Here is a 24,988-nt window from a genome sequence, read left to right on the forward strand (position 1 = left end):
AAGAACTGATGCTTCTTCCTCTAAGAAAAGAGTGGAACGAACGAAGCGATTCAAGGTATGTTTTAGGATTCTGTGTTGATTTGGAATGGAACAAGCAAGTTCAATTCAATGAACTTCTTCAAATCCTAAAGGAACAACGTATGGAATAATACCTTTTTGAAACCAGATTTAACAATGCTTTGGTTCATTTAGCTATAGATGAGTTTTATGCAAACTTCATCAATACTGATGGCGTATGTACTGTTAAAGTTAGGGGGAAGAAAATAAAATTTTTCAAAAAACTTTAGGAAAAATATGAGAAGTTCCTTGTAAAGGAATTGATTGGTATTCTAAGAAGAAGTGAACTTTCACATTTTTGAATTTCTTCGAAGATGACATCATCCAATCTTTTGGGAACTGGTGGCCAAACTAAGATCAATCACAACCTTCTTCCTCCAGTTCATAAAATTCTGTTTAATATTGTTTGGAGGGCACTCATTCGTCGAACTGGAAAGAAGAATGAATTGGGTCTCCTAGATATGTGTTACATGTTCTGCCTCGACCACTACATTCAAATAAACTTTCCTTCTCTCTTTATCCAACAACTAACTCACTGTATTGAGAACCATTGTGTTGTTGGGTATGGAGCACCCATCACTTCTTTTTTCTCCCACTTCAAAGTCAAGTCCATTGATTGGCCTACCTTGAAAATTAATCAAGGTAATATATTGAATAAGAAGGCTCTGTTTGGCATGGACCTCTCAGTCGAAGAAGGAATTTTGACCCAAGGGCACATAACTTCTAGTTCCTCTTAAAAGAGACAACTACCTAAGGCAGTAGAAGAAGAATTAGTGGAGGTAATGTTGGATCAACAAGTTCCTGACCATATTTAACCAAAGGAACAACCACCCAAGCGCTAAAAAATAGTTGCCAAAAAACCTACCCCTCCTGTTCCTAAGAGAGTTAGGCAAAATTCTAGGTTGCGAATTAAAACTGCACTTGTTCCTTCAAATCAGGATTCTCATTTAGTTCTATCATATGAAGAGCAACTCACTAAAAACTCACCTAAGGATCCTACTCCTCTATCCTCACCAAAAAATACCAATTACCCTACCTACAGTTCCCTCCATCTCTCTCTCCTCCTTCTATGTTCCTTCCAGTTATGAACAAATGAAGGTTGCAATGAATGAACCAAACTATTTCTCCTCTACATCCACTGACATTCCACCACAACCTCCATTTTTTCCTTCACTCTACACCACCACTTCACCTTATGTTCCTCTCACAGGAACAACAGGACCATCCCAAGCAGACACCCTCGTTCCTCCACGTAAACCCTCCAGTGACTCTAGTTCAAAGGAAAAGGAATAAATTCCTTTGCATAATTTTGGTTGGGTAAATGAGGTATGCCTCCCTGTTCAACATATGATCAAGTTCTACAATCACCTGCATTAGACATTGTATGGTAAAACTAATAAGATGATGGGTCTAATGAAAGTCCTTAGTGATACGGTGATCGAACAACAAAAGAATATGAAGATGATGACCCCAACAATCAACACTTTGAGAAGCAACTTGATGGGCATCATGAGGAGGTGATGTAGAAGTTGGAGGAGGTGGTTGAAGAAGAAGTAAAAGAGGAACACAACTCCCCTTTTCTCCCTCATGTTTAGTTCATGTATCTCTTCAAGGAACAAGAACTCTTAGCTTTTATTTTCTTCCTTTTCTCTTTTGTACTTCTATGGAACAAGTGCTATAAATATGATAACTTCTGCTAAATTTGTCTTCATTTGTGATTTAATTGCATAATTTCTTACTTGAAATGGCTAGTATTATGTGATTGATGTTTGAGCAAGTCTAACCTTTCAACTTCCTAATTTAACTATTTTTTTGTGCTTGTTATTGGTCCAAACGTTCTTGAACATATCAGTTTTCTAAAATCACCAAGAGTTTGATCTTTTTTAGGATGACAAAGGAGAAAAAGATGCTGGAAGCAAACTAAGTTGAAAATTTTGAAAAATTGAAAAAAAAATTAAAAATCCATAATCTGCCTTATTAAAAATTATAAAATATTATTTTATTTGAGCCTTTCATTTCCTCAAGTTATTTGTTATTTAATTTCCCTTAGTTTGTAACTTTATTGCCATTATCAAAAAGGGAGAAATTGTTGAACCCTAATTTTGATGATGATAAAGGAACAAAGATACAAACTAAGTATTGAACTAACAAGTTGTTAAGTGAATAGATTTTACAAGGTATCAATGAAAGGAGCAAAGAGAATACTAAATCAAAGAAGAAATTAAGTTTGGATTTTGAAGATTAAGTGAAGATACTCAAGGAATTGGTACTAGAGAATCGTTGGAACAAAAAGACCAAAGCAAGGTCTTATGCTTCTAGTTTCAATGTAAAGGAATGAGTAAGAATTGATAAAAGACTGTGACAATTTAAAATGAAAACGAGCATATGTTCCTTTGTAAGATACAGACGAACTGACACTGTCATATTAAGTTAAAAGAACTAATTATTAAGAGGAACTTGGACTCATGATGAAGCGGTACAACTATTAATAATGTCGCTTGAGTGATTTATGCCTAAATTATAGAAAACCGTTTTATTTAAGTAAAAATCTAAATTTAAGAAATATCTTTTTCAGAAAAAGATTTTATTTTTATTAGATAACAAAAATCCTTTTTAGATTTATGAAAAATATTTTTATAGATAATATTTTGATAAAAGAATTTAATTTTGATTTTATTAATTAAAATACTTTTTTAAGTAAATCATATTCTTGGTTTACTGCCTAAGTGATTGCTAAATCTAAGGAAGCAATAAAATTTTCATAACACTAGTGATGGCCACTGGTGCGGGCATGGGTTGGGTGGGTTGGTCCGCGGGCTGAAAAGTCTTGGCCCACACTGGTCTGTTACCGATTTTCACGGTTCGGGAAGCGGTTCTGGCGGCTCGTGAGTCTAGTGGGCTGGACCGGGCTAGCGGGCCAGCTTGAGATATCTTTTTTCAAAATTATTTAATCATTGAAATTATTCATTATTGTTATATAAAATCTTTAAAATGAATAAAAATATATACAATTATTAAAATTACTGAATAGTTTCATTATTTTAAAATTTGATTGAATTATAATACATGCAATTTGATTAAAATATATACAATTTGATTAAAATATACACAATTTGGTTCAATAATAACTTGGATCGGGCTGGTCTGGTTCATGAGTTGGGCTAGACCGATTTCGTGGTCCGGGCTGGGCGGTTTTAGTAGTGGGCTTTAGTGGGCTAAGCTCAAGAAATCTGGCCCACAGCCCACCCACCAATTTCACGGTTCGAGCTGGGCTGGATCGGGCTTTTTGCGAGTCCAGCCCACATGGTCCACGACGTGGGCTGGGTTGGATGGGCTGGATTGGCCCGCACTGTTGGCCATCAACATAGATCATGGTTGTCAAATACGAACGTGTTCCTCTAATTGAGAAACATTATGTGATAATGTTTTTACCACTAACTCATGTTTTAATCTCACATTCTAAGTAATCACTGCTATAGATACTAATTTCTAAGTAATTTCCAATATATGTCTGACCAAGTGATTTAGTGAGTTTAACTAAGTAAAATGTCGTGCTTTCATCTCTTATAAAAGCCATATATTCTTTGCTTTCTTACTCTATTCCGCTAAGCTATTATTGACCGTTGTAATTTTGATTTTGGATAAGAGGAATTTGAGTGAAGTTTTGTAAGAGAGAAGCTTTGAGTGAAGCTAGTTAAAGTGAGAAAACTTCAAGTCAAGCTGAAAGAAACATCTATTAAGAGAACCACTGTTCAGGAACTTTAATTTAAGAATTCAAAATGTAGCCCGTAAATAGAATTAAGTTGTAACAAAGTTGTTTGACCTAATTAATGAAAGTGTTGAATTTAAAATCTCTAATAGTCGATGTTGTTTCTTCTTGTTGGGCCCAAGAAGTTTTTCCTCGTAACAATCTCTTCTGTTCCTTTAGCTTGTTTTTTTAAAAAAATTTTACAATTCCGCAAAAAAGTACGTTCATGTCTAAAAATACAATTTAAACCCACCCGACCCCCCTCCCCTCTTGTATTTTTCCTACTATAAATAACATTGATCATATGATCCACTAGCACAAGAGCAAGTAAAACAAATTGACATGAACTGTTTGCAAAGAAACCAGTCAATATACATCTAGCTTGAGATGTGTACTCCTCAGGATTTTCGCAATACCTTGAGCAGCCACACAGCCACAGAATAGTTTAATGAGACTAGGAACATAAGTACCCAAAATGCTTAGCAGCCACACCATATCACTAACTGTCTGACTCAACCTCCTGTATTAGTAGAAACTAATGGAAACTACATTTCTTTAGTTTTCTTACTTTTATATATCATGAACCGTTTTAGTGAACATCCGGTAATTGAGATGTGGCGATAGAGGCAAGAATAGAGGAAGTCGACATTATCAGGTTGGCGAAAGTAGATGCTTCTTGTACTTTCATATATCTTTAGCAGCAGCAGCTTCTTGTACTCTTAGTTTAGTTGCTGCTTCTTCATCATGCTTTTCTTTTATCTACATTTATATTTTTCTTTCGGACTGTATTTTCATGAAATTATTCATAATATTTCCAAATTACTCTGCAGCACTGTAGTGCACCCAAATGTTGGGATTTGCATGGATCAACAATAAGCATCCTAAGATCTCAGCAAGTTACCGTAAATTTTTTTCACATAGAGGTACTTCCACCTTAACTAAGAGTACAAGAAGCTGCTGCTGCTAAAGAGGAGCAAGAGTATGAGCATTCGGGTATCATATCAAAATCCAATGTAGATTTATGTAATAACATCGCTAAATATTTTCGTTTGTTATATTTCTGTTACAGTTTGAAAATTTAATTTTATTGATCATAAAGCTAAAATGCTTCCATATTTTGCTGAACTTGATGCAATATGATTAGTAAAAACTAATGCAAAACAGGAAGGATTCTACTGGTTCACAAGCAGCAGCTAAGAAACACTCTTTCCATCTTCAAACAAGTATAAATGACAAGATTTAAACCTTACAATTCACGCAGCAGATGTGATCTTCCATAACATTTACATCTGAAGCCTCACAACTACCACTGAAATGTCATCAGTACTGTTCCTTTTTAGAGCTTCCTCAATCAAAGCTTTTGCAGCGGCACGAGCTTCCTTCACATCCTTAACGCAGTCCACCGCTTCTTGATTGTTCATTACCTATGAATAATTCTAAGTATTAGCATAAAGGCAGCATACACTATTCAATTTTTTCATGCTTTTCAATCTACTTCAAAGATCACTATAGGGGTGCGTTACCTTCACCAAAACTTATTCAACTTAATTAGACCTGATGACCGTTGATTTCAACTTATATTAATAATAGACTGAAATAACTGATCCATATGACATATTATACGAAGGATAAGAAAACGCACCCTTAAGGATAAAAAAGTTAAAGGATAACAAGAAGAAAAGACTATGTTGTATAGTAAGAACTAAGGAGGATCCTGTAAAATTAGGAGAGGACTAACATGCCAGATCCCATCGCTAGCCAAAATAACAAACTCAGTATCGTCATCTATCATCTCAACGGTTACATGCGGTTCTGAACTAAGATGATCCTTTATGGTCTTGTCACCAAATGCTCTTGCCACTGCCAATTGCCCGTCAACACGTGCCACGTCCCCTGAAACAATCATGTCGATTTATCTTCGAGAGCTCACATAATAAGCATGACCTGATATTACGATTGTTATGCTTATATGATAGATCCTATTTACATCAACTAATTGGTGAAAATGCAACAAATAATTGACATAAACCTGGAAACTTGGTGACAAAACCACCCCGATCTTCAATATCCTTCCTTTCTCCATCTGGTTCATGGTCGACTGATAGCTGTTTAGCCTTTCCATTTCGGCATATTACTGCCCTCGAGTCCCCAATGTTCGCCACCACTAGTTTTTGACAATTAATAAGAATTGCTGTAACTGCAGTCGAGCCTCCTTTTCCTAAGTCAGCTGATTTTTTCAAAATTTTCTCGTCAGTTATCTGATAAGCTCTTCTGACAGCATTCTCAGTCTCATTCCAAAAATCGGGCTGTTTTAAGTCATGTGAAACATGGAATATAGTCATTACCAAGAAACAGCAAGCCTCATGCACAGAAAATAATTTACTAAGAAGTAAGAAGTACTAATTCAAGGGAACACTTTCCATGGCTAACCAAACAAGGATTAAAGATTAATAGAATGCATTTTCCTTTTAGTACTACATTCTAAAACTATTCAATGCGCCTACATTTTGTCACCAATACACAAAATTATTTTGGAAATACTATTGAACTTCCGTAGACAAATCATTGGAATTTCACATACATGTATAATTTGGAATAAAGCTAAAGCAGAGTAAAGTGTAAACCTTTGAATATTAGAGTTCAAATGGATATTAATGAGTCATAGAAACACATGATATGTACCTCTTTCAATATGTTGTTGAATAAATTGGATCTCAGATAATCAGGAACCTCTTGGCTCACATGACCATCAAATATAGCAAAGAGACCAAGCTCATTATCATCCACCTGCTTAAATTCTGCAAAAACGTAATCCTCCATCGGATGAGCCGATTTTCCCTTCGCCGTGTCATAGCCATGTGTAACATGCTTTGATATCTTGCTCTTCCCTTTTCCAGTTTCTGCAGAAGCTGCAGTAGAGCCTAGACCAACCTTTTCCTGCAGTAAAAAACTTGTGTCATACATGTAGCTTGCGAAAAGCTAAGAGTCGTATTGCCCAAAAACTTAAGCACTTTCTTGCAAGGACTATGAAAGCCTGTTACAATAACCCAACTTTGAGGTGGTTTAGATTATCCCTTTAACTTCTTGAGAACAAGGACAATGCCTCATTCCTATTAGCCCCTCGCTCTAAGAGCTCTGTAAGAAAAGAAGTAGCTATCAAAGGACTCACCCGCTGAAGTAGCAAAGGATAAGTCTGCCCAACGGCTAAAAAATAGGTTTGCATATGTCCTACATTTCTACCACTTTCTCAAGCCCAGAGTCAACTTTCTGCAATGGTGGCATATGGAAGTGCATAAGATCACCATTAAATCTATCTTATCCACAAAACGACCTTCTAACTTTCATGTTTATATGATTGGAATGGTTGCATTGGAACCTAAACTCTATACTTAGAACCAATAAATAACTTCCGAAAGCTGCAAGAAAGCATCACAGAAAATGTGCATACTGCGCTATAAGTTAAAGAACAAAATTCACAAGTGTCTTGGACACATGTTGAATGAGCATAAGCAAAGACTAGATGCCAACTTCATTCAGCATATTTTGCTATTACTCCATCCGTTCCAATTTAATTACAACAATTGAACTTTTGCATTAGCCAAATACCCTACTTTGACCACAACATTTTGCTAATATCTAATGGGTTGTTCAGGATCACCCGCACTTTCCAATTTTGGTTTTATGAATGTAAAAGGTCATATGATATAAGAAGTATAATAAACTTAAAGTTCATTATACTTATACTAAACATGTCAATTTGGAAAACTGACAACTGAATATTAGAAACTACATTTTCTAGTTTCCATATCAATTCAAAGGCACAAAAACAACATATTATCCTATCATGAGGTATATCTTACACACATCAAAAACATCATACGAGGCCAAAATAAAAAGTTCGAAAATTTCAGACTAGATCACCTTCATTCAAGCAATTATTATAAGGTGACAACTCACAAGATAATTCTTACAACTTCAACAAATGAGCTAAGAATCCATAAAAGAATGTCATAGAATGAACCAAAATCAACAAAGCATGACAGATGATGAAATAGATAATAATTCTAAAATGGAAAATGGTCACCTGAGAACTATCCATGATGAAAGCCCACACCTAAAATATATTTCCAAACTTGTTTCCTAAATTTTATTGGCAGAAATAGTAAATAATCAATATCATTAATAATACTTCATGCTTGAAGATTTTAGAAAAAAGATCAACAAATTTCACTTAAATTACCCAGATGCATAACACAAACGGAAGGAAAAACATAAACAAGAATAATTGAATCTATATTAAGTAAAATAAAGTATGTGGGTAGAAATAATTAGAATGAATACCTTAACTTTGCTAAGAAAATCTTTACCATTAGTCATGGCTTCTCGTGAAGGGTATTGGAAAGTTGAAGCAGAGCAACCACGAATAGCCTAAGGGATAGGAACAAGAATAAGAGAGAGAGAAAAAGACATAAGTTTAGTCAGCACTCAGCAGTTGAAAAGTTGGTAATTGATTGACAAATGGGCTTTTAAGTCTTTCACCATTCGACACGACATCTATTCAAGTTGATACTATAAAATTGCTGAATTCCATTGGACAGATGTCCCTTCTAATTATGAGCTCTATAAATGTGTAACCGTTAAACATTTACTATAAGTATTCTGTATTTGGGTACTTTTCATTTAACTATTATAAAAACAAACTCGTATGAACTCGGTACAGACTAATTAGTTGCATTTAATATATACACCCTCCGTTTTATAATATAGTGCCTACTTCAATTTTTGTGGATCAAACTTTAACATTTTTGACCGAATATTCTCATTTGTATATATAAAAAAACATATTCACGTGGGATCTTGTTAGATTCCTCTCAATGTGTAGTTTCATAATATCAACTTTTTATATTATTTATTAATACAGAATTGAAGAAAGATCAAAGTTACATTTTGGAGACCGCAAAAAAAAAAACAAGCACTATATTATGGGACGGATGGAGTATTATATAGGTTGTAACAATTACAATTTTTACTATTTTGTCTTCTCTTTTATGAGACTAGAATTTTTTGCACGCGATGCGTGCTTGAATTTGTTTTCGAAACAGAATCTCGATTTTCTTCGGCATAAGAGTCAAAATTTGAACATTAGACATACGAAGTATAATTGTTTTTAGTTGCAAAATTTGATTGGTTTAGTTTCTGTCACTTAAGTCTCTCACCATTCGTTTTGTTTTGTTTCTTTTTTTAGTTTTCAAAGTTAAATTCTAAGAACAAAATAGAAATTTTATTGAATTTATTTATAATTTCTAACATTATAATTTTTTAGTTGATTTTTAAAGTACAGTACTTCATATAGTGTAAAGAAAGTAGACACTTTGATTTCAAGTCAATTTTTTCATAGGTTGTAGTTTGTAAGTGAATTTTTGAGTTTTTGTAAAGTTTCCTCATTTTAGTGATTTGCATAACGTAAATTATGCAATTTTATGATTTTAGTTGACTTGTGAGTGATTGTTTGTTATAATTGTATTTTTGATATTTTTGTTTGAAGCCCCCTTTGATTTGTAAGTGAATTTGTAATTTAGAATGAGAAGGAGGTAACATAGTCTCTTCATTCGGGGACACCATAACTCCCCCTTTCCCTTATATAACAGAGATATGTTGTACTTAATTCTTAAATGATATTTTACAAAACCTTTTTACCTTGATAATTAATCCTATATATAATAAAAAAAATAGGTCCAAATATATGTAAAAGTTTCATTATATATAGGAAACACTAAAAAAAAGTAAATAATTTTTTTCCTTGTCTAACTTCTAAATTCTGATTTCACTACAAATACACCTCTATTTTATTTTATCATGACCCCATTAATTGTGAATGATTCTTGAGAATAGTGATTTGTAAGTAAATTTTTGTAAATGTTTTTGTATGTATTGACGTTATAGGTTATTGGCTAGTTTTAGTTTGTATGTTAATTTTAAGTTTTAATAAAGTTTCCTGATTATTTGAGTGATTTGCGTGATTTTTATAACGTGATATTCTCAATTGTATGGGTGAATTATAAAATTTCTTCTTTTCAGTAATTTGTGAGTGAGTGTTGTAAGTTTATTTTCGGTCGTTTTATTTGAGTGTCGGTTTTGATTTTGACATTACTTTTGTAATTTAGAAAGGGAAGAGGGGGCAAAATAGGCGTTTCAAAAGAGGACACCATTGCGTCCCCCTTCCCTTATATAATAGAGATTCTCTTGTCTTTTCAGTTTCTCTCCCATATCTACTTCATTTTCTCTCTCTTCAAGTTCTTACTCTATTTTTAATTTTTGTGATATAATTGATTGTATAATTGAAGTTGTTATAGAGATTAGGATTATATTGTCAGTTTCTGTGTGTGGTATAGTGTGTTTCTCTGTGCTATAATATGTTTATTTATGATAGTGTTTCTTTGTGTTATAATGTATTTGTGATATAGTATGTTTCTTTCTGATATATTGTATCTGTTTGTGATATAGTGCATTTCTGTGTGATATAGTGCATTTCTGTGTGATATAGTGCATTTCTATGTGATATAGTTGATTGTATAATTGAACCTGTTATAGAAGATTAGGATAATATTGTCAGTTTCGATATAATGTGTTTGTATGTGGTATAGTGTGTTTAGTGTGTTTCTACGTGCTAAAGTTTGTGTTTTGACAAGAGTTATATTGTTTATTTGTGATAGTGTTTCTATGTGTTATCACTAGTGGAAAAAACCTTATATGTCACTTAATAACATATGCGGTTTTTGTAAAACTGCATCCGAAAAGCCACAAAAAAATGCGGTTTTTATATGTAATTTTCATTTTAATTTCGTTCTCAATTAATGTCGTTATTATGTATAGATTCGTTTAATATTTCAATTTTTTGTCTATAGATTAGTATAGTTTACTTATTCAATATTTCGTTTTCAGTTTAATTTCGTTGCCAATTTTCATTTTTCGTTTTCAATTTGGTTCATCTTGCTTGTGGGTGTTATAAATTGGTTGTTGTTTTGTTTCGCTGCTGGCCTGCTGCTGTTGTAACTTTTTTTTTTTAAAAAAAAAAACCCACAATTTGATGCGGTCATGTTAAGAACTGCATCAGATTCTCACTATACTGATACAATGTTTAACCGCATCAAAAAAATTTGTTAGTTGTTGCGGGCGCATCTTATGCGGCACCAAAACTGCATCTGTAAGCCCGATTTTGACCGCATCAGATGAACTTTTTTCACTAGTGTATAGTGTGTGTTTTGACAAGAGTTATATTGTTTGTTTGTGATATTGTTTTTTTATGCTACTTGTGTTTTCAACAAGAGTTACATTGTTTATTTGTGATAGTGTTTATTTGTGCTATAGTGTTTGGTTTGACAAGAGATATATTGTTTATTTATGATAGTGTTTCTTTGTGCTATAGTGTGTGTGTTTATGATATGGCGTGTTTCTATCTTATATAGTGTATCTGTTTGTGATATAGTGAGTTTTTGTGTATTATAGTAGTGTGTTCTGATTCACGTGCGTGAGCCTGGTGCACACTAATTTTATTATGAATTGGGTTCACACAAGGCGGATTATAATTACTAAGGGTTGGAGAAACCCACATGTTATTGTATTGTCTGTCCAAAAAATATCACTTTTGCAATTTTGAAACTTATATATCTCAAAAAATATATTTAAGAAAAAAAATATATATACCAATATTCATATATTTTTATTCTCTACAAATACACATTTGTTTTGATATAAATTCATCATATTTTTATTTTACCCTGCTCTTCCTATTATTTAGATTTGTGGAAAAATAAACACAAATACTATTTGTTTATACACAAACACTATTTGTTTATACAAACACTATATGTTGTGTACACAAACAATATATGATGTGTACACAAACAAAATATAGTGTTTGTATTAACAAGTAGTGTTTGTATTATTTTTTATAATATCTAAATAATAGTTAGAGAAAGGAAAAATAAAAATATGATGAAATTATATAAAAATGGATATTTATTATAGAGAATAAAAATATGTAAATTTCTTGATAAACATATAGTGTTTGTGTATATAACAAATAGTATTTGTGTACACAATATATATTTTTTGTGTATACAATATATATTGTTTGTGTACACAACGAGCTTGTTCGGCAAAAGTAGATGGTGGAGTAGCTATCAGTTGTTCGGGTAGCTGTTAGGTGTCAGCCAGTAGCTATTAGCTCTTAGTTGTAAAAGTAGTTATTTAAAATATAAGTGTTTGGTAAAAGCAATTATTGTGATTGTATATGATAAAAATGCCATATTATTTAATTATAATTATATGATTAATTACTATATGTTTAAATCAAATGTTTATATTATGAGAATAGTGCATTATTTTCTTTTCATAATAGATAAATTTTAGTTGGATTTTGTAACTCTTAATATGATACTCAAATGTATACACTTTATAAAAACTAAAATCATCCTTTAATGAATAAAATATGTAAAATTAATATCATTTCCAATAATTCAATAATCTAGCTCTTCAAACAAATTTAGCATAAATTTTAAATTAGGATTGTCAAACACTAATAAAAATAAGATGTCATTCATAAGTTTTACTAAAAACCAAAAATAGTCTTCATAATGAATACATTCTAAAAAAACTAATATTCTTTACATTAATTTACTTGGGGACGTTTAGCTCGCCATAAGGATTCACCTATACAATTGCGAATAATCTGCATTTTTGTAGAACTTCCCGTTCTAATTCCACATTTGAAGTAACATGAACATCAGGAAGCTACGACGAGTGTATAAAATCAGGATACTCCTCTAAAACTCTAAAAGGGAGATCATCAGGTGAATTTATTCTAACGTAGTTATGCAATGCACATGTAGCAATCATAATTTTTTTTTGTGTCTCAACATTATATTATAGCATGTTAGGAAATACTTTCCACCTTTGCTTCAGGAGTCCGAAAAATCTCTCAATGTAACTTCGAAGAGGTGAGTGCTAGCGATTAATCATCTCGTGGAGGTGTGTGTTTAAGTTGTTTTAGATGGTACCTTAATCTGGGTATGGTACCAAATAACCTTTTCGATCTTGATACCCTTTCGATCTGGATATCCTTTATAAGCCAATTAGTACTTACCTACATGGAAATTTGATTAAAAAAATAATTTATTAGCATGTAACACATACTATATTCCCAAATTTGTAAAATTATATTCGAAACATAAAAATAATTTGCGGATAAAAATTACCCTCAGGTGGCTTAGGGAAATTTATTTCTAGAATTTCAATCGCATGAAGAAAAAAAAAACACGAGTATCATGTGCTGAACCTTCTCAATAACCCACTAATATAGATGTAAGACACATCAAAATCACAAAATGTGCAAGAACAAAGAGAGCACATAAAATCCATTGTGATCATTCATCTATACAAATATACTAAAAGACATTAATTCCTAACAAAAGAACGGTGCCATGTGACACTCTCAAACATATGTGCCACATGTTTATGATCTCATTTAAAATAATATTAACAATGTGTAGCTACTAAGAATTGAACCCATGACTTATGAAATGATATATGAGAGTTTAACCATCAATCCACTATAATTTCAATGTTTAATGTTTCAAAATAAAACATAATAAAGTCTTATAATTATTCCATTGAAATTGTTATTTTTATCCCCAATTTCTTAGAAGTTTTTTTTATTATTAAAAAAGCAACTTATTATCACGTCATAACATCTATCATACAATTTTGCACTAGATGAAAATTTTCGAAAATCTATAAAAATAATTATGAAAAAATTATAAATAATAATATATTTGATAATTGTAATTGATCCGGAACATCACCCGGGCCAACATACTAGTTGACATTTAAAATGTAGAAAATGTATGACTAACATAAAATACTAAACATTTAATTAGTGATTTTATTATATGTTGTAAAGATAACTATGACATGAAAAAGTGGCATGAAACTATCTTTCCTTAATTATTTGTAATCTTGTGAACCTATCTTTTCTTGTACATTAGTTGAGTTCATTAGATTATAAACAATAAACGCCACCTACAAAAAGCTTTTGTTAGATGGCAACAAGGTAGTATGACATATGTACATATGGAATAAACCTTGTGTACCTTGTTGGAGTTAAGGCTTGAAAAGCCTTAGCTTCTTTTATTCTATTGTCCCACATTGCTTGTGGGAGGGCATGCCTCCTTGTTTAATTATTCCCTCCCTCCTTCCTTTCATTGAGTTGGTACTTGAGATGCTTTTGTGGTTGGATGTCATGTTTGGTTTGGGCTTGCTATCACACACGCGCGCACGCGCCGCCTGCCCGGACCGGGCCAGGGCCTTCGGCTTTGGGCTTTGGGCTTTGGGGAATAAACTTAACTTAACTAAAGTTTTGGACCCGGGACTGAGCGCGTGTGTGGCGGCTTTGGAGTTTTAACCGTTACAAGATTGATGGCAATCCCTTATTATCCGCCTATTTACTGTCGTCCATTTTTTGGCCTGATTTTCTCCTATAAAATCAGTGCTTTTGATCAGTTTAAGACACACAAAAACAAACACTCTCTTCCTTCTCTTCTCTTCTTCTCTCTCTTTTACTGGGTTTCGTGCTTTTCTCCAAAACCTATTCTACTAGTGGTGGCAGTATAGGCTATTGTGTTAACCTTGGGGAGCGTTCCAGCCAGATCGATTACCACCGTGGTTGGGTCGTAATTGTTTTCAAATCAGTGATCTCCTACCACGGCACAATCTTGAAAGATTTCTCTTCTACCATTACGTACTGTCTGTTCTAACAATTTGAAAGCAATTAACTTAATTCGCAATGGCTGAAAGTTCAACCAAATCCTTGGCTCATCTGTCCAAACTTGAGTCCCTTGACGGAAATAATTATAAACGTTGGGCTCAAAAACTGCTCATGTTTTTCGAACAATTGGACAGTGACTACGTTCTCTTCAAGGATTGTCCTGCTACTATTACTGCTACTGCTGATTCATCATCTTCTTCTTCTGGTACTGTTATTAAGAAGAATGAAGATGCAATTTTCAAATATGAAAAAGATAATAAAATTGTTCGTTTCCATCTCCTTAATCTGATGACTATAATTTGTTTAATTTATTATGGTGTATAGCTTATCTAAACTGATTTGGAAGGCCCTTGAGAAAAAATATGGGGATGATGATGTTGGGAAACAGAAATATCATGTCGGAAAGTGGTTGGCTTTCCATATGGTTGATGAAAAACCTGACATGGACCAAGTTCATGTCTACGAAAATCTGTGCGGTGATGTTATAAATGAAGACATGAAAATCTGTGAAGTTTTCCAGGCTAATGTATTGCTGGAAAAATTCCTCCTTCCTGGAGGGAGTTCCGTAACAATCTGAAGCATATGAAAGAGTTCGTGTCTCTTCAGGAAATAATCAGTCATATGAGGATTGAAGAGGCCAACCGGATCAAGGATAATCATGACTTGGTTCTTGTTAATGTTACCAAAGCTAATCTGGTGGAATCTGCTGCTGCTTCAAAATCTGATAAGTTCAAAGGTAAGGGCAAGAAGGTCATCAATAAAGGTAAAAAGCAAGGGAAATTCAATAAACCGAATGGTAAGATTCAAAAGAGGAATGTCCTTTGTTATGTATGCGGCAAGCCTGATCATAAGGCTTATCAATGTTCTCAACGCCAAGGGTCTGTCCAAAAGAAAACACCTCAGGCTAACCTTGCTATTTCTGATGATGTGATTGCTACTGTGGTTGTTGAAGCAAACCTGATCGAAAACAATTTTGACTGGATTCTGGACACCGGGGCTTCAAGGCATTTCTGTTCGAACAAGGAACTGCTCCATGATTTTCAGGATGCAACAGAAGGTGAGTGCGTCTACATGGGGAATGCAGCAACTGCTGGAGTGCTTGGACAAGGAAAGGTCACTCTAAAACTTACCTCTGGAAAAACCCTCTCCCTTTCAAATGTCTTGTATATTCCTACTATGCGTCGTAACTTAGTGTCTGGTGCCTTGTTAAACAAAGCTGGTTTGAAAATTGTTTTTGAGGTTGACAAGGTTGTAATGACTCGTGGTAGGGAATTTGTGGGGAAAGGGTATTCGAGTGGGGGTTTGTTTATTTTGAATATTGCTTACTCTATTATTCCTGCTATTAATAAAACTGTTTGTGGTTCTGCTTATATTGCCGAGCCTTTAAGTTTATGGCATGGTAGATTAGGTAATGTGAATGTTGCTTCTATTAAGAGACTAATGACCTTAGATTTAATTCCTAATCTGTCCTCAATAGAGTTTTCTAATTGCTTAGTTTGTGTCGAAGCAAAATTTACTAAGAAACCTTACAAAATCGTGACTCAAAGGACCACCCAACTTCTAGAATTGGTTCATACAGACTTAGCTGATTTTCAGAACACTAGAAGTAAAGGAGGAAATTTCTGGTACATTTCCTTTGTTGATGATTACTCGAGGTTCACTAAGTTTTACCTTCTTAAGGCCAAAAGTGAGGCAGGGGAAGCTTTTATAAAGTATAAAGCTGAGGTAGAAAACCAACTTGATAGGAAAATCAAGAGGGTTAGGTTTGATAGGGGTAGAGAGTATGAGAATTTCTCTTTGAATGACTATTGTGAGAAATTGGGTATCATTCATGAACTTAGTGCTCCCTATGTACCTCAACAAAATGGTATAGCTAAACGGAAAAATAGGTCCTTGAAAAATATGATGAATGTTATGCTTGTAAGTTCTGGATTGCCTGATGAAATGTGGGGGGAAGCATTTTTTCAGCTTGTCATTTTCTTAACCGAGTACCTCACAAAAAGTTAGACAAGACCCCTTATGAGTTATGAAAGGGTTACCCTCCGAACTTGAGTTTCATGAGAGTGGGGGTGTCTAGCCAAAGTTGGCTACCAGACTATAAGAAGTCAAACATTGGACCTAAGACTTTTGATGCTGTGTTTATTGGTTATGCTCATGCTGCTTATAGATTCATGTCTTTGAGTGATAGGTATATTTGTGAGTACAAAGATGCTGAGTTTTTTTAATATGTTTTTCCTTTGAAAAAGGGTGATGTTGCTTATAGATTCATGTCTTTGAGTGATAGGTATATTTGTGAGTACAAAGATGCTGAGTTTTTTTAATATGTTTTTCCTTTGAAAAAGGGTGATGTTGCATATGTGCCTTCTTGTTCTTCTCCTGCTGTTGATTTATCTACTTGTTCTCCGCATGATGTTGTTCTACTGATCTTTAATTTCCTAGAGTCTCTAACTTCTTCAAATTTTCATCAATTCTTTTAGAGTATCTTCATAAATTCTCTTAGTATGCTTGTACACACAAAATACTAATACTGAAATTAATCCTGCTCAAGATCCTTCATCACCATAGTATGTCCATCCTAGTGATTCACAGTATAAGCTAGTTACTAATCAGTTTATGGAAGTGGATACAATGATTGGAAACGTTCAGTAATCATTGGACTTTCTGCCAAGAACAAGCTAGGGTTCATAGATGGCACTATAACCAAGCCCAATAGCACCTCATCACTATTGAAAGCCTGGATAAGGTGTAATAGCACTTTAATTGCTTGGTTTATACAAATCCTTAATGTTACTATTGATAGAAGTGTATTGTACTTTGACTTTGCACAAGAGATCTGGCAAATTCTGGAAGAACATTTTGGCCAGACATCAGGCACACAAATCTATAGCTTACAGAGTATCAAGTTTCTACACTAAACTCAAGATGCTTTGGGATGATCTTGATGCTCACAATCCACTACCAATCTGTACATGTAACAATTGCACTTGTGATGTCACAAGAAAGATGATGAAAATGCAAGAAGATCAGAGATTCACTTTGTTTCTCATGAAGCTCAGGGAAGATTTTCAGCAAGCAAGAGGCACCATTCTTATGCAACATCCTTTGCCTACACTCTCTCATGCTTACAGATTATTGATGCAAGAAGAACGTCACAAAGAAGTATATGTTATTGTTCATAATAATGATGAATCTAGGGCTTTCAATGTCAGCAATACTAAGAAGAGGCTCTATGATCAAGCATCTTATTCTGGCAAGTATAATTCAAGCTATAATAGAACTAACACTTGTGACAGATACCTTCCACCAAGAAGTTCTTATCAAGGAAGCCAGGGAAGAATACCATTCTGTAATCATTGCAAGAGAGTTGGTCACACTGTTGATAAATGTTACAAGTTGCATGGGTTTTCAGCCAAAGAAGGCGGGAAAGGCAAGAAGATAGCAACCATTGTTCATACTGAGGAAGAGTTCATACCTAATGAACTTCCTGATCCTAATTCACCTATTACAATGTCATAATACAATCAGATCATGGCTATCATTGGCAAATCCAAGACAGAAGAACAAAATTCAGGTTCAAACAACTTTCACACTGCTCTTTTAGCAGGTACTTTCTGTTTTATCACTTAATAATGCCACTTGGATTATTGTTAGTGGGGCTACAAATCATCTGTGCCATGATCGAACTTTATTTTCTGAAATTCACAACATTACTTCTCAAAATAGTAGTATTACCATTCTTGATGGAAGCTCATTACAAGCTCAACATAAAGGATCTTTTCAACTTGGAACACATCTCAGATTGAATAATGTGCTTCATGTTCCACATTTTAAATTCAATCTTATCTCAGTACCTATGTTGTGTAAAGACGTGAAATGTTCAATGTCATTTTCTAATACTGCTTGTTACTTCCAAGTCCCTTCACAGAAATAACCGTTGCTTCTTGGTGATTACAAAAATGGGTTATATTGCTTGGATGGGTCACATCTTCTCCCTACTACAAGCAGTACTTATGATGCTCCTACTGTTAGTCACAATATATCTTCCTCCACTTGTTTGTCTGCTGTGGAACAAGCCAAACTATGGCATTTAAAACTAGGCCATATCCTTTTGTACATATCAATAAAATTTGTCCTTCTGCGGCTGTCCATGAATATCTTTCAGAATGTATGTGACAAGTATGCCATTTTGCTAGACAAACTAGGCTTCTATTCTCTCATAGTAGAATTAAGACATCCAGACCTTTTCAGCTCATTCATTTGGACATTTGGGGTCCTTATAGAATTCCAACACATTCTGGTTGTAATATCTTCTTAACTCTTGTAGATGACTTTACTCGAATTACTTGGGTGTTTTTAATGAAACATAAGTCTGATATAGTGCAAGTTTTTTCTGATTTCTATGCATATATTAACACACATTTTTATACTTCTATTATGAATTTGAGGTATGATAATGCACTGGAAATTTGTGAGGGACCATTCAAAAGATTTCAAGCGGAACATGACATTTCTCATAAACAAGCTATACTGAAACCCCTCAGCAAAATGGGGTTGTTGAAAGAAAAAATCGTCATCTTCTTGAGACTGCTAGGGCACTATGTTTTCAGTCAAAAGTTCCATCAAGATATTGGGGGGAATGAATTCTAAGTGCAGCTCATCTCATTAATAGAATGCCTCTGCAAAGCTTTCATTTTCTCAGTCCATTTGAGAAATTATTTGGTTCCAAACCTGATGTTTCTAATCTCAGAGTCTTTGGCTGCCTTTATTTCACTTCTACACTAAAACAAGGGAGATCTAGATTTGCTCCCAGGTCAGATCCTTGTGTATTAATGGTCCTCTCACACAAAAAGGATATAAAGTTTCAAATCTCAAAACACAAAAAATGCTTGTTTCTAGAGACGTTATATTTTATGAGAAACATCTTCCTTTTCATTGATTCTCTTCCACTACTTCTCCCTCTCTACCCCATTCACTGCATTTTATGATCATGGCATCCTTGATATTTTTCATTCTTCACATTCCAATTCAACAATATCTACTGATGACCCTGCTCTTTCTCATTCACATTCACCCATCCCTACCGTTTCTCCTATTACACCTTCCACGCCATCACTCTCTATTACCTCCTCTCCTTCTACACTTCATGACTTATCCACCCTTGTTTCTCCTCCCCCTCTCAGAAGATCTACCAAACCACCTATTCCATCTAAACAATACAAAGACTTTGTATGTTCTACTGTTAACACATTCCCTTCTTCTTATTAGTATAACATTGTTACTTTTGACTCTCTATCTACTTCACATCATGCTTTAGTGTCCAAGCTCAGTCAACATACAGAACCTGAATCTTATCATCAAACTGCCACTGATCCTAATTAGGTTCAAGCTATGGACAAAGAATTACAAGCTTTGGATCGAGGCTAATCACACATGGCAACTTGTTGATTTTCCTAAAGGGAAGAAACCCACTAATTGGTTGCAAATGAGTTTACAAGGTCAAGATCAAATCTGATGGCACCTTGGAAAGATACAAGGCTCGGTTACTTGCTAAAGGATATAACTAGAAAGAAGGTATAGATTACATGGAAACCATCTCCCCAGTCATCAAAATGTCAACAATTAGATGCATTCTTGCCTTAGCTGCTTCAAAAGGATGGCAAATTTCTCAGTTGGACATCAATAACGCTTTCTTACATGGAGATTTTGTAGAAGAAGTCTTTATGAAAGTCCTTGAAGGTCTTCCGAATCCCCAGCAACAAGTCTGCCTCCTCAAGAAATCACTTTGTGGGCTCAAACAAGCTTATAGGCAATGGTTTGCCAAGCTTGTTAATGAGCTTCTTCTTCAAGGATTTGATCAATCCAAGAATAATTACAACTTGTTTATCAAGAAACAAGATCATCACATCACTATTGCAACAGTGTATGTAGATGACATCATTTTGACTGGCACATATCTTGCTAGTATTACCAATCTTAAGATTCATTTGCATAATACCTTCAGCATTAAAGACCTAGGGGAGATGCACTACTTCCTAGGCATTGAAATTGGTTATCTTCTCTTAGGTATATGCATGACACATAAGAAATTCACTTCTGAACTCTTGGCTTCTTCTAACTTTCAAGATATTAGACTTGCAGTAACTCCTTTGCCACTTAATCTGAAGTTACAAGCTCATGAAGGACCACTTTGTGCAGATCTTGAATACTATAGGAGGATTGTAGGGAAGTTGAATTTCTTAGCACATACCAGGCCTGATCTGGCTTACAGGGTACAACATCTAAGTTAGTTCCTCCATATGCCTAGGGAGCCTCATGTTCAAGCTTTGCATCACACACTTCGTTATGTCCAAGCTACAACAAGGCAAGGCATTCTGTCATGTGGCTCCACTGCACCAGTTCTACAAGCCTATTCAGACTTAGACTGGGGCTCTTGTCCAAATACTAGAAAATCTATCACTGGTTACTTAATGATGCTAAGGAACTCCCCTATCAGCTGAAAGTCTAAAAAGCAAGGGACTGTTTCAAAGTCCTCTAGTGAAGCAAAATATAGAGCCATGGCTTCAGCAGCTAGTGAAATAACTTGGCTAGTGGGTTTGCTTCAAGAATTACAAGTTAAGAACTTGGCACCTGTTACTTTACACTGTGAAAATCAAAGTGCCATATACATTGGCAAAAATTCGGTCTTTTATGAGCGCACCAAGCATATAGAGCTTGACTGCCACTTCACCAGAGATAAGGTTCTGGAAGGATTAATTCAATCAACTTATTTACCTACTACAAGCTAACTTGCAGATGTCTTTACCAAGATCTTTCCTTCGGCTCAATATCAGTTGCTTCTTTCCAAACTTGGCACTGATTTTGCCTGGGGAGGGGGGGTAATAAAGATATAACTAATCTATCTAACAAACTCCCTGGTTAGTTATGAGTTAGCTATCACCTCAGCTCGAAAATAGTTATTAGCATCAGCTTATTACTAATAACTTGATGTATAAATATCATCTGCCACCTTTATTACATTCACTTAGTTAGTTCTAAGTTTGTAATGAGAAATATCTCTCCTACATACAAAATAATATACACACACATTTTCTCTCTCAATTTGTTGAATCACAAATTGTATTGAGTACGTACTTCATTCATTTGTAATAGCATACGTGTCAAGCTTCTCAATCAATCTTCCTGATCACATGTTCCAAAACCACTTATATTCCTTGACCACGCAGTCATTGTAGTCATAGAGAACTAACCAAGCACTAGTACGCATGATGAAGGCATAAGCTAGGAAGGTGGCCAAATCTTGGTTGACCGGTGGTCCCTATAACATGATAAGATGGAAGGGACATTATGGGTCCTCCTTTGAAACCTCTATGGAAGACACATTTTTTTCATAAGGCTTTGTCACCCAACTTTAAGGAGTGAACCTTGAGATAATGAGTGCCAATTAATACAGGTTTGGTCTACAACTTAAAGTCTATTGTATTTTATAGCCTTTGCTTCCAAAACAACGAGAACAAAGAGAGAGCTTGTGCTTAAGCCATCATTACTAGGTCTCGTGACAAAAATTGTAAACTAGTTTTTGATTCAAGACCACTTTGAGGATATGATTATACATATATAGATTCGATAGAAATAAATCAGAGTCATGTGAATTTGCATGCTAATATTGTTGTTTCACAACGTCATTGATTAAAAATCAATAGAAATATCATATAACTAAAATATATAGCAGATTACATATAAAATGATTCGTTGGTTAGTTCTTACTCTAACCATTATTTTCAAATTTCAAACTATATTCCTAGATAATCCATAACTAATGATTAATTAACTTATCCCCAAGTATGTAAAAAGAAAAGAAAAAAACTCTTAAACATCTTTACCTTCTTATATGGTGAAATTATGTATTTAGAAAGTTATTTTGAAAATTTTTAACTACTTAATTAACTGATTTGTCAAACAACTTTTACATAAAGTAAGTCTTATATGATACCACTTTACAATAAAGTTATTGTAAGACTATCTTACTTTTTTCCTATAATAGAGGAGTCAATTTGTTATTCGAATGCGTCGATTCCACTATAAATAACCTCTTGATTTTCAAAGGCAAAAAGGTACCTTCGTTATCAAACAAATTATTAAAAAAAGAGTTTGATATGAGATTTTAATTTGTAGCTATACAATTTTCTAGCTTATCGAATACCAACTATGGTCCTTAACAGTTCTAGCTTATCGGGCCTTCCATTGTAAGTCAGATCTAATATTGAATAATTGATTATGTTATGAAATTTTCGAATTTTTTCCTTGGATAATGCAAAAGTGGGTTTTAATTCCCAAAATATGTCCAAAAAATTTAAAATTCCCTGCGTACCGTCCACGTAGGACAGCACGCGAGAAATTTTTTTTTTAGTAAAACCGCTACTTGCAGTAGTGGTTTACAAGTGCCGAGAATTTTTTTTTTTTCAACTTAGGTAAAACCGCTACTCCGAGTAGCGGTTTATTATGAAAACTGATATCTGCTTACCATATATTGCGCAGGTAAACCGCTACTCAGAGTAGCGGTTTATATTTATACACCGGTACTCAGAGTAGCGGTTTATATTATAAACCGCTACTCAGAGTAGCGGTTTATTTTAAATTAAACCGCTACTTTGAGTAGCGGTTTCCGTGGGTTAAAATAAAATAAAAAAAAAACAATTTTCTCGCGTGCCGTCCTACGTGGACGGTACGCAGGAAATTTTCATTTTTTTAAACATATTTTGGGAATTAAAACCCACTTTTACATTATTCAAGAAAAAAAATCTGAAATTTTCAAAGTGTCCTATATAATTTATGTGGGACATTTTTCTTCCATGAGGTGCTCCTTGTTCAATGCGTAGATGGTGCACCAAGGTGTAGGATGAGCATCCTGCACCTTGTCCAAAACGCAAAGCAAGAAGAATAAAACGCACAATTCAACATGCAAAAAGTAATTGATTTGACAGTCAATGTACATTCCCCTTACATCCAATGTACAAAATCAAAAATTCAAAAAGTAAATGATTTGACATTTACTGTTCACCATTTAATAACTGATTTGATGTCCCCCCATATACTGTTCACCACTTCTCTCTTTTCCACACTCAACCTCCTTGTACATTCTTGGCTTCGTGGTTGTTCATTAACAAAATCAAAATGTACAACGACAGCCCCCCAGCTGAAAGTAACCCAATTCCTGAAGCTGATGTTAAGTGAGTAATTTGCAATCTTTGTACACTAGGTGTGTTGATGTTTGTTCACTAATGAAATTCAATATGTACAATTACAGTCTCATACCGAAATTCACCACTTCTCTCTTTTCCACACTCAACCTCCTTGTACATCCTTGGCTTCATGGTTGTTCATTAATAAAATCAAAATGTACAATGACAATCCCCCAGCTGAAAGTAACCCAATTCATGAAGTTGATGTCAAGTGAGTAATTTGCAATCTTTGTACACTAGGTGTGTTGATGTTTGTTCAGTAATGAAATTCAATATGTACAATTACAGTCCCATACCGAAATATGTCAAGTGAGTAATTTCCATTCTTTGTACACTGGTGTGTTTGATGTTTGTTCACTAATGAAATTCAATATGTACAATTACATTCTCATACCGAAATTCAATAAAATCACAATGTACATTGATGGTCATTGCTTTGATCACTGAAAATCCCTAAATGTACACTCGTAGATTATTGTACACCAAACCATATGCATTTGTACATTAAAAAAATTGTTTCACGTGATGAGAGAGAAAGAGCTGGCCCACTTTCAAAAATATTGCCAAAAGTCAGCCACATGGGCAAGGTGTAGGATGCTCATCCTACACCTCGGTGCAGGATCTAATTTGCGCTCCTTGTTGAGTTGTTGCTTGGAAACGCAAATATCTTTTTTTTATGTTAAAGAAATGCTTTGAGATTGTGATGGATCTAGATCAAAGCGACTGATGCGTCCATTAATAAAAAGTACTATAAATATACCATCAAAATCTCTACTACATTTGATATAGAGTTTATTATTATATTTTTAGTGAATCATGTCGAAGCGAATTTGTTTATAGTTATGTATTTCATTTAGTTGTTTTTATTTCTAACAGTTTAACTTTCCCGTTTTTTAATTTGTAACTAGGTTTTGGACCCGTGTATAATGCACGGGAACTTTTTTGTATAATAAGAATGTTTATATATTACGTCTACTTGATAAAAAAAAAATTTGTGTTTAAGAGAAATACACCTTTATATACATTTTAAATTTATTTAGCAGATACATGATACTTATATATTTTGGAAGACTTTTTTTAGGGCAGAACAAAATTTATTAAGAAGCTACTTCCTCCGTT

General features: G+C 34.1%; 1 protein-coding gene and 1 long non-coding RNA gene across 4 annotated transcripts; one reads left to right on the top strand and one right to left on the bottom strand.

Moving 5' to 3' along the window:
- The first annotated feature begins 4,353 nt into the window (after positions 1-4,353).
- Positions 4,354-5,125, top strand: LOC104891493 (uncharacterized). The gene is made up of 2 exons (XR_789807.4): positions 4,354-4,460; positions 4,636-5,125. It is a non-coding gene; the product is annotated as an uncharacterized LOC104891493 (long non-coding RNA).
- LOC104891494 (probable protein phosphatase 2C 39) lies at positions 4,875-8,307 on the bottom strand. 3 transcript variants are annotated; one of them, XM_019249121.3, is made up of 6 exons: positions 8,147-8,284; positions 7,890-7,945; positions 6,488-6,742; positions 5,835-6,111; positions 5,544-5,698; positions 4,875-5,229 (listed from the first exon to the last, which is right to left on the bottom strand). In XM_019249121.3, the coding sequence occupies exons 2-6, from the start codon at positions 7,902-7,904 to the stop codon at positions 5,089-5,091; spliced, it is 843 nt and encodes a 280-aa protein (XP_019104666.1). In that variant the 5' UTR covers positions 7,905-7,945; positions 8,147-8,284; the 3' UTR covers positions 4,875-5,088. The 3 variants fall into 3 exon arrangements, with proteins under 3 accessions (XP_019104666.1, XP_010675498.1, XP_048498756.1); XM_010677196.4 differs by lacking the exon at positions 7,890-7,945 and having other exon boundaries at positions 8,147-8,307; XM_048642799.1 differs by lacking the exons at positions 7,890-7,945; positions 8,147-8,284 and adding an exon at positions 6,975-7,072.
- Positions 8,308-24,988: the final 16,681 nt, after the last annotated feature.

This window comes from Beta vulgaris, chromosome 4 (genome assembly GCF_026745355.1).
Source record: "Beta vulgaris subsp. vulgaris cultivar EL10 chromosome 4, EL10.2, whole genome shotgun sequence".
Lineage (NCBI taxonomy): Eukaryota > Viridiplantae > Streptophyta > Magnoliopsida > Caryophyllales > Amaranthaceae > Beta > Beta vulgaris.

Coding starts and splice junctions, on each gene's coding strand:
- LOC104891494 (XM_048642799.1), bottom strand. CDS start 7,028: ATGCAAACCTATTTTTTAGCCGTTGGGCAGACTTATCCTTTGCTACTT. Junction 6,112..6,487: donor TCAACAACATATTGAAAGAG/GTACATATCATG, acceptor GACTTAAAACAG/CCCGATTTTTGGAATGAGAC. Junction 5,699..5,834: donor TTTTGTCACCAAGTTTCCAG/GTTTATGTCAAT, acceptor TGATTGTTTCAG/GGGACGTGGCACGTGTTGAC.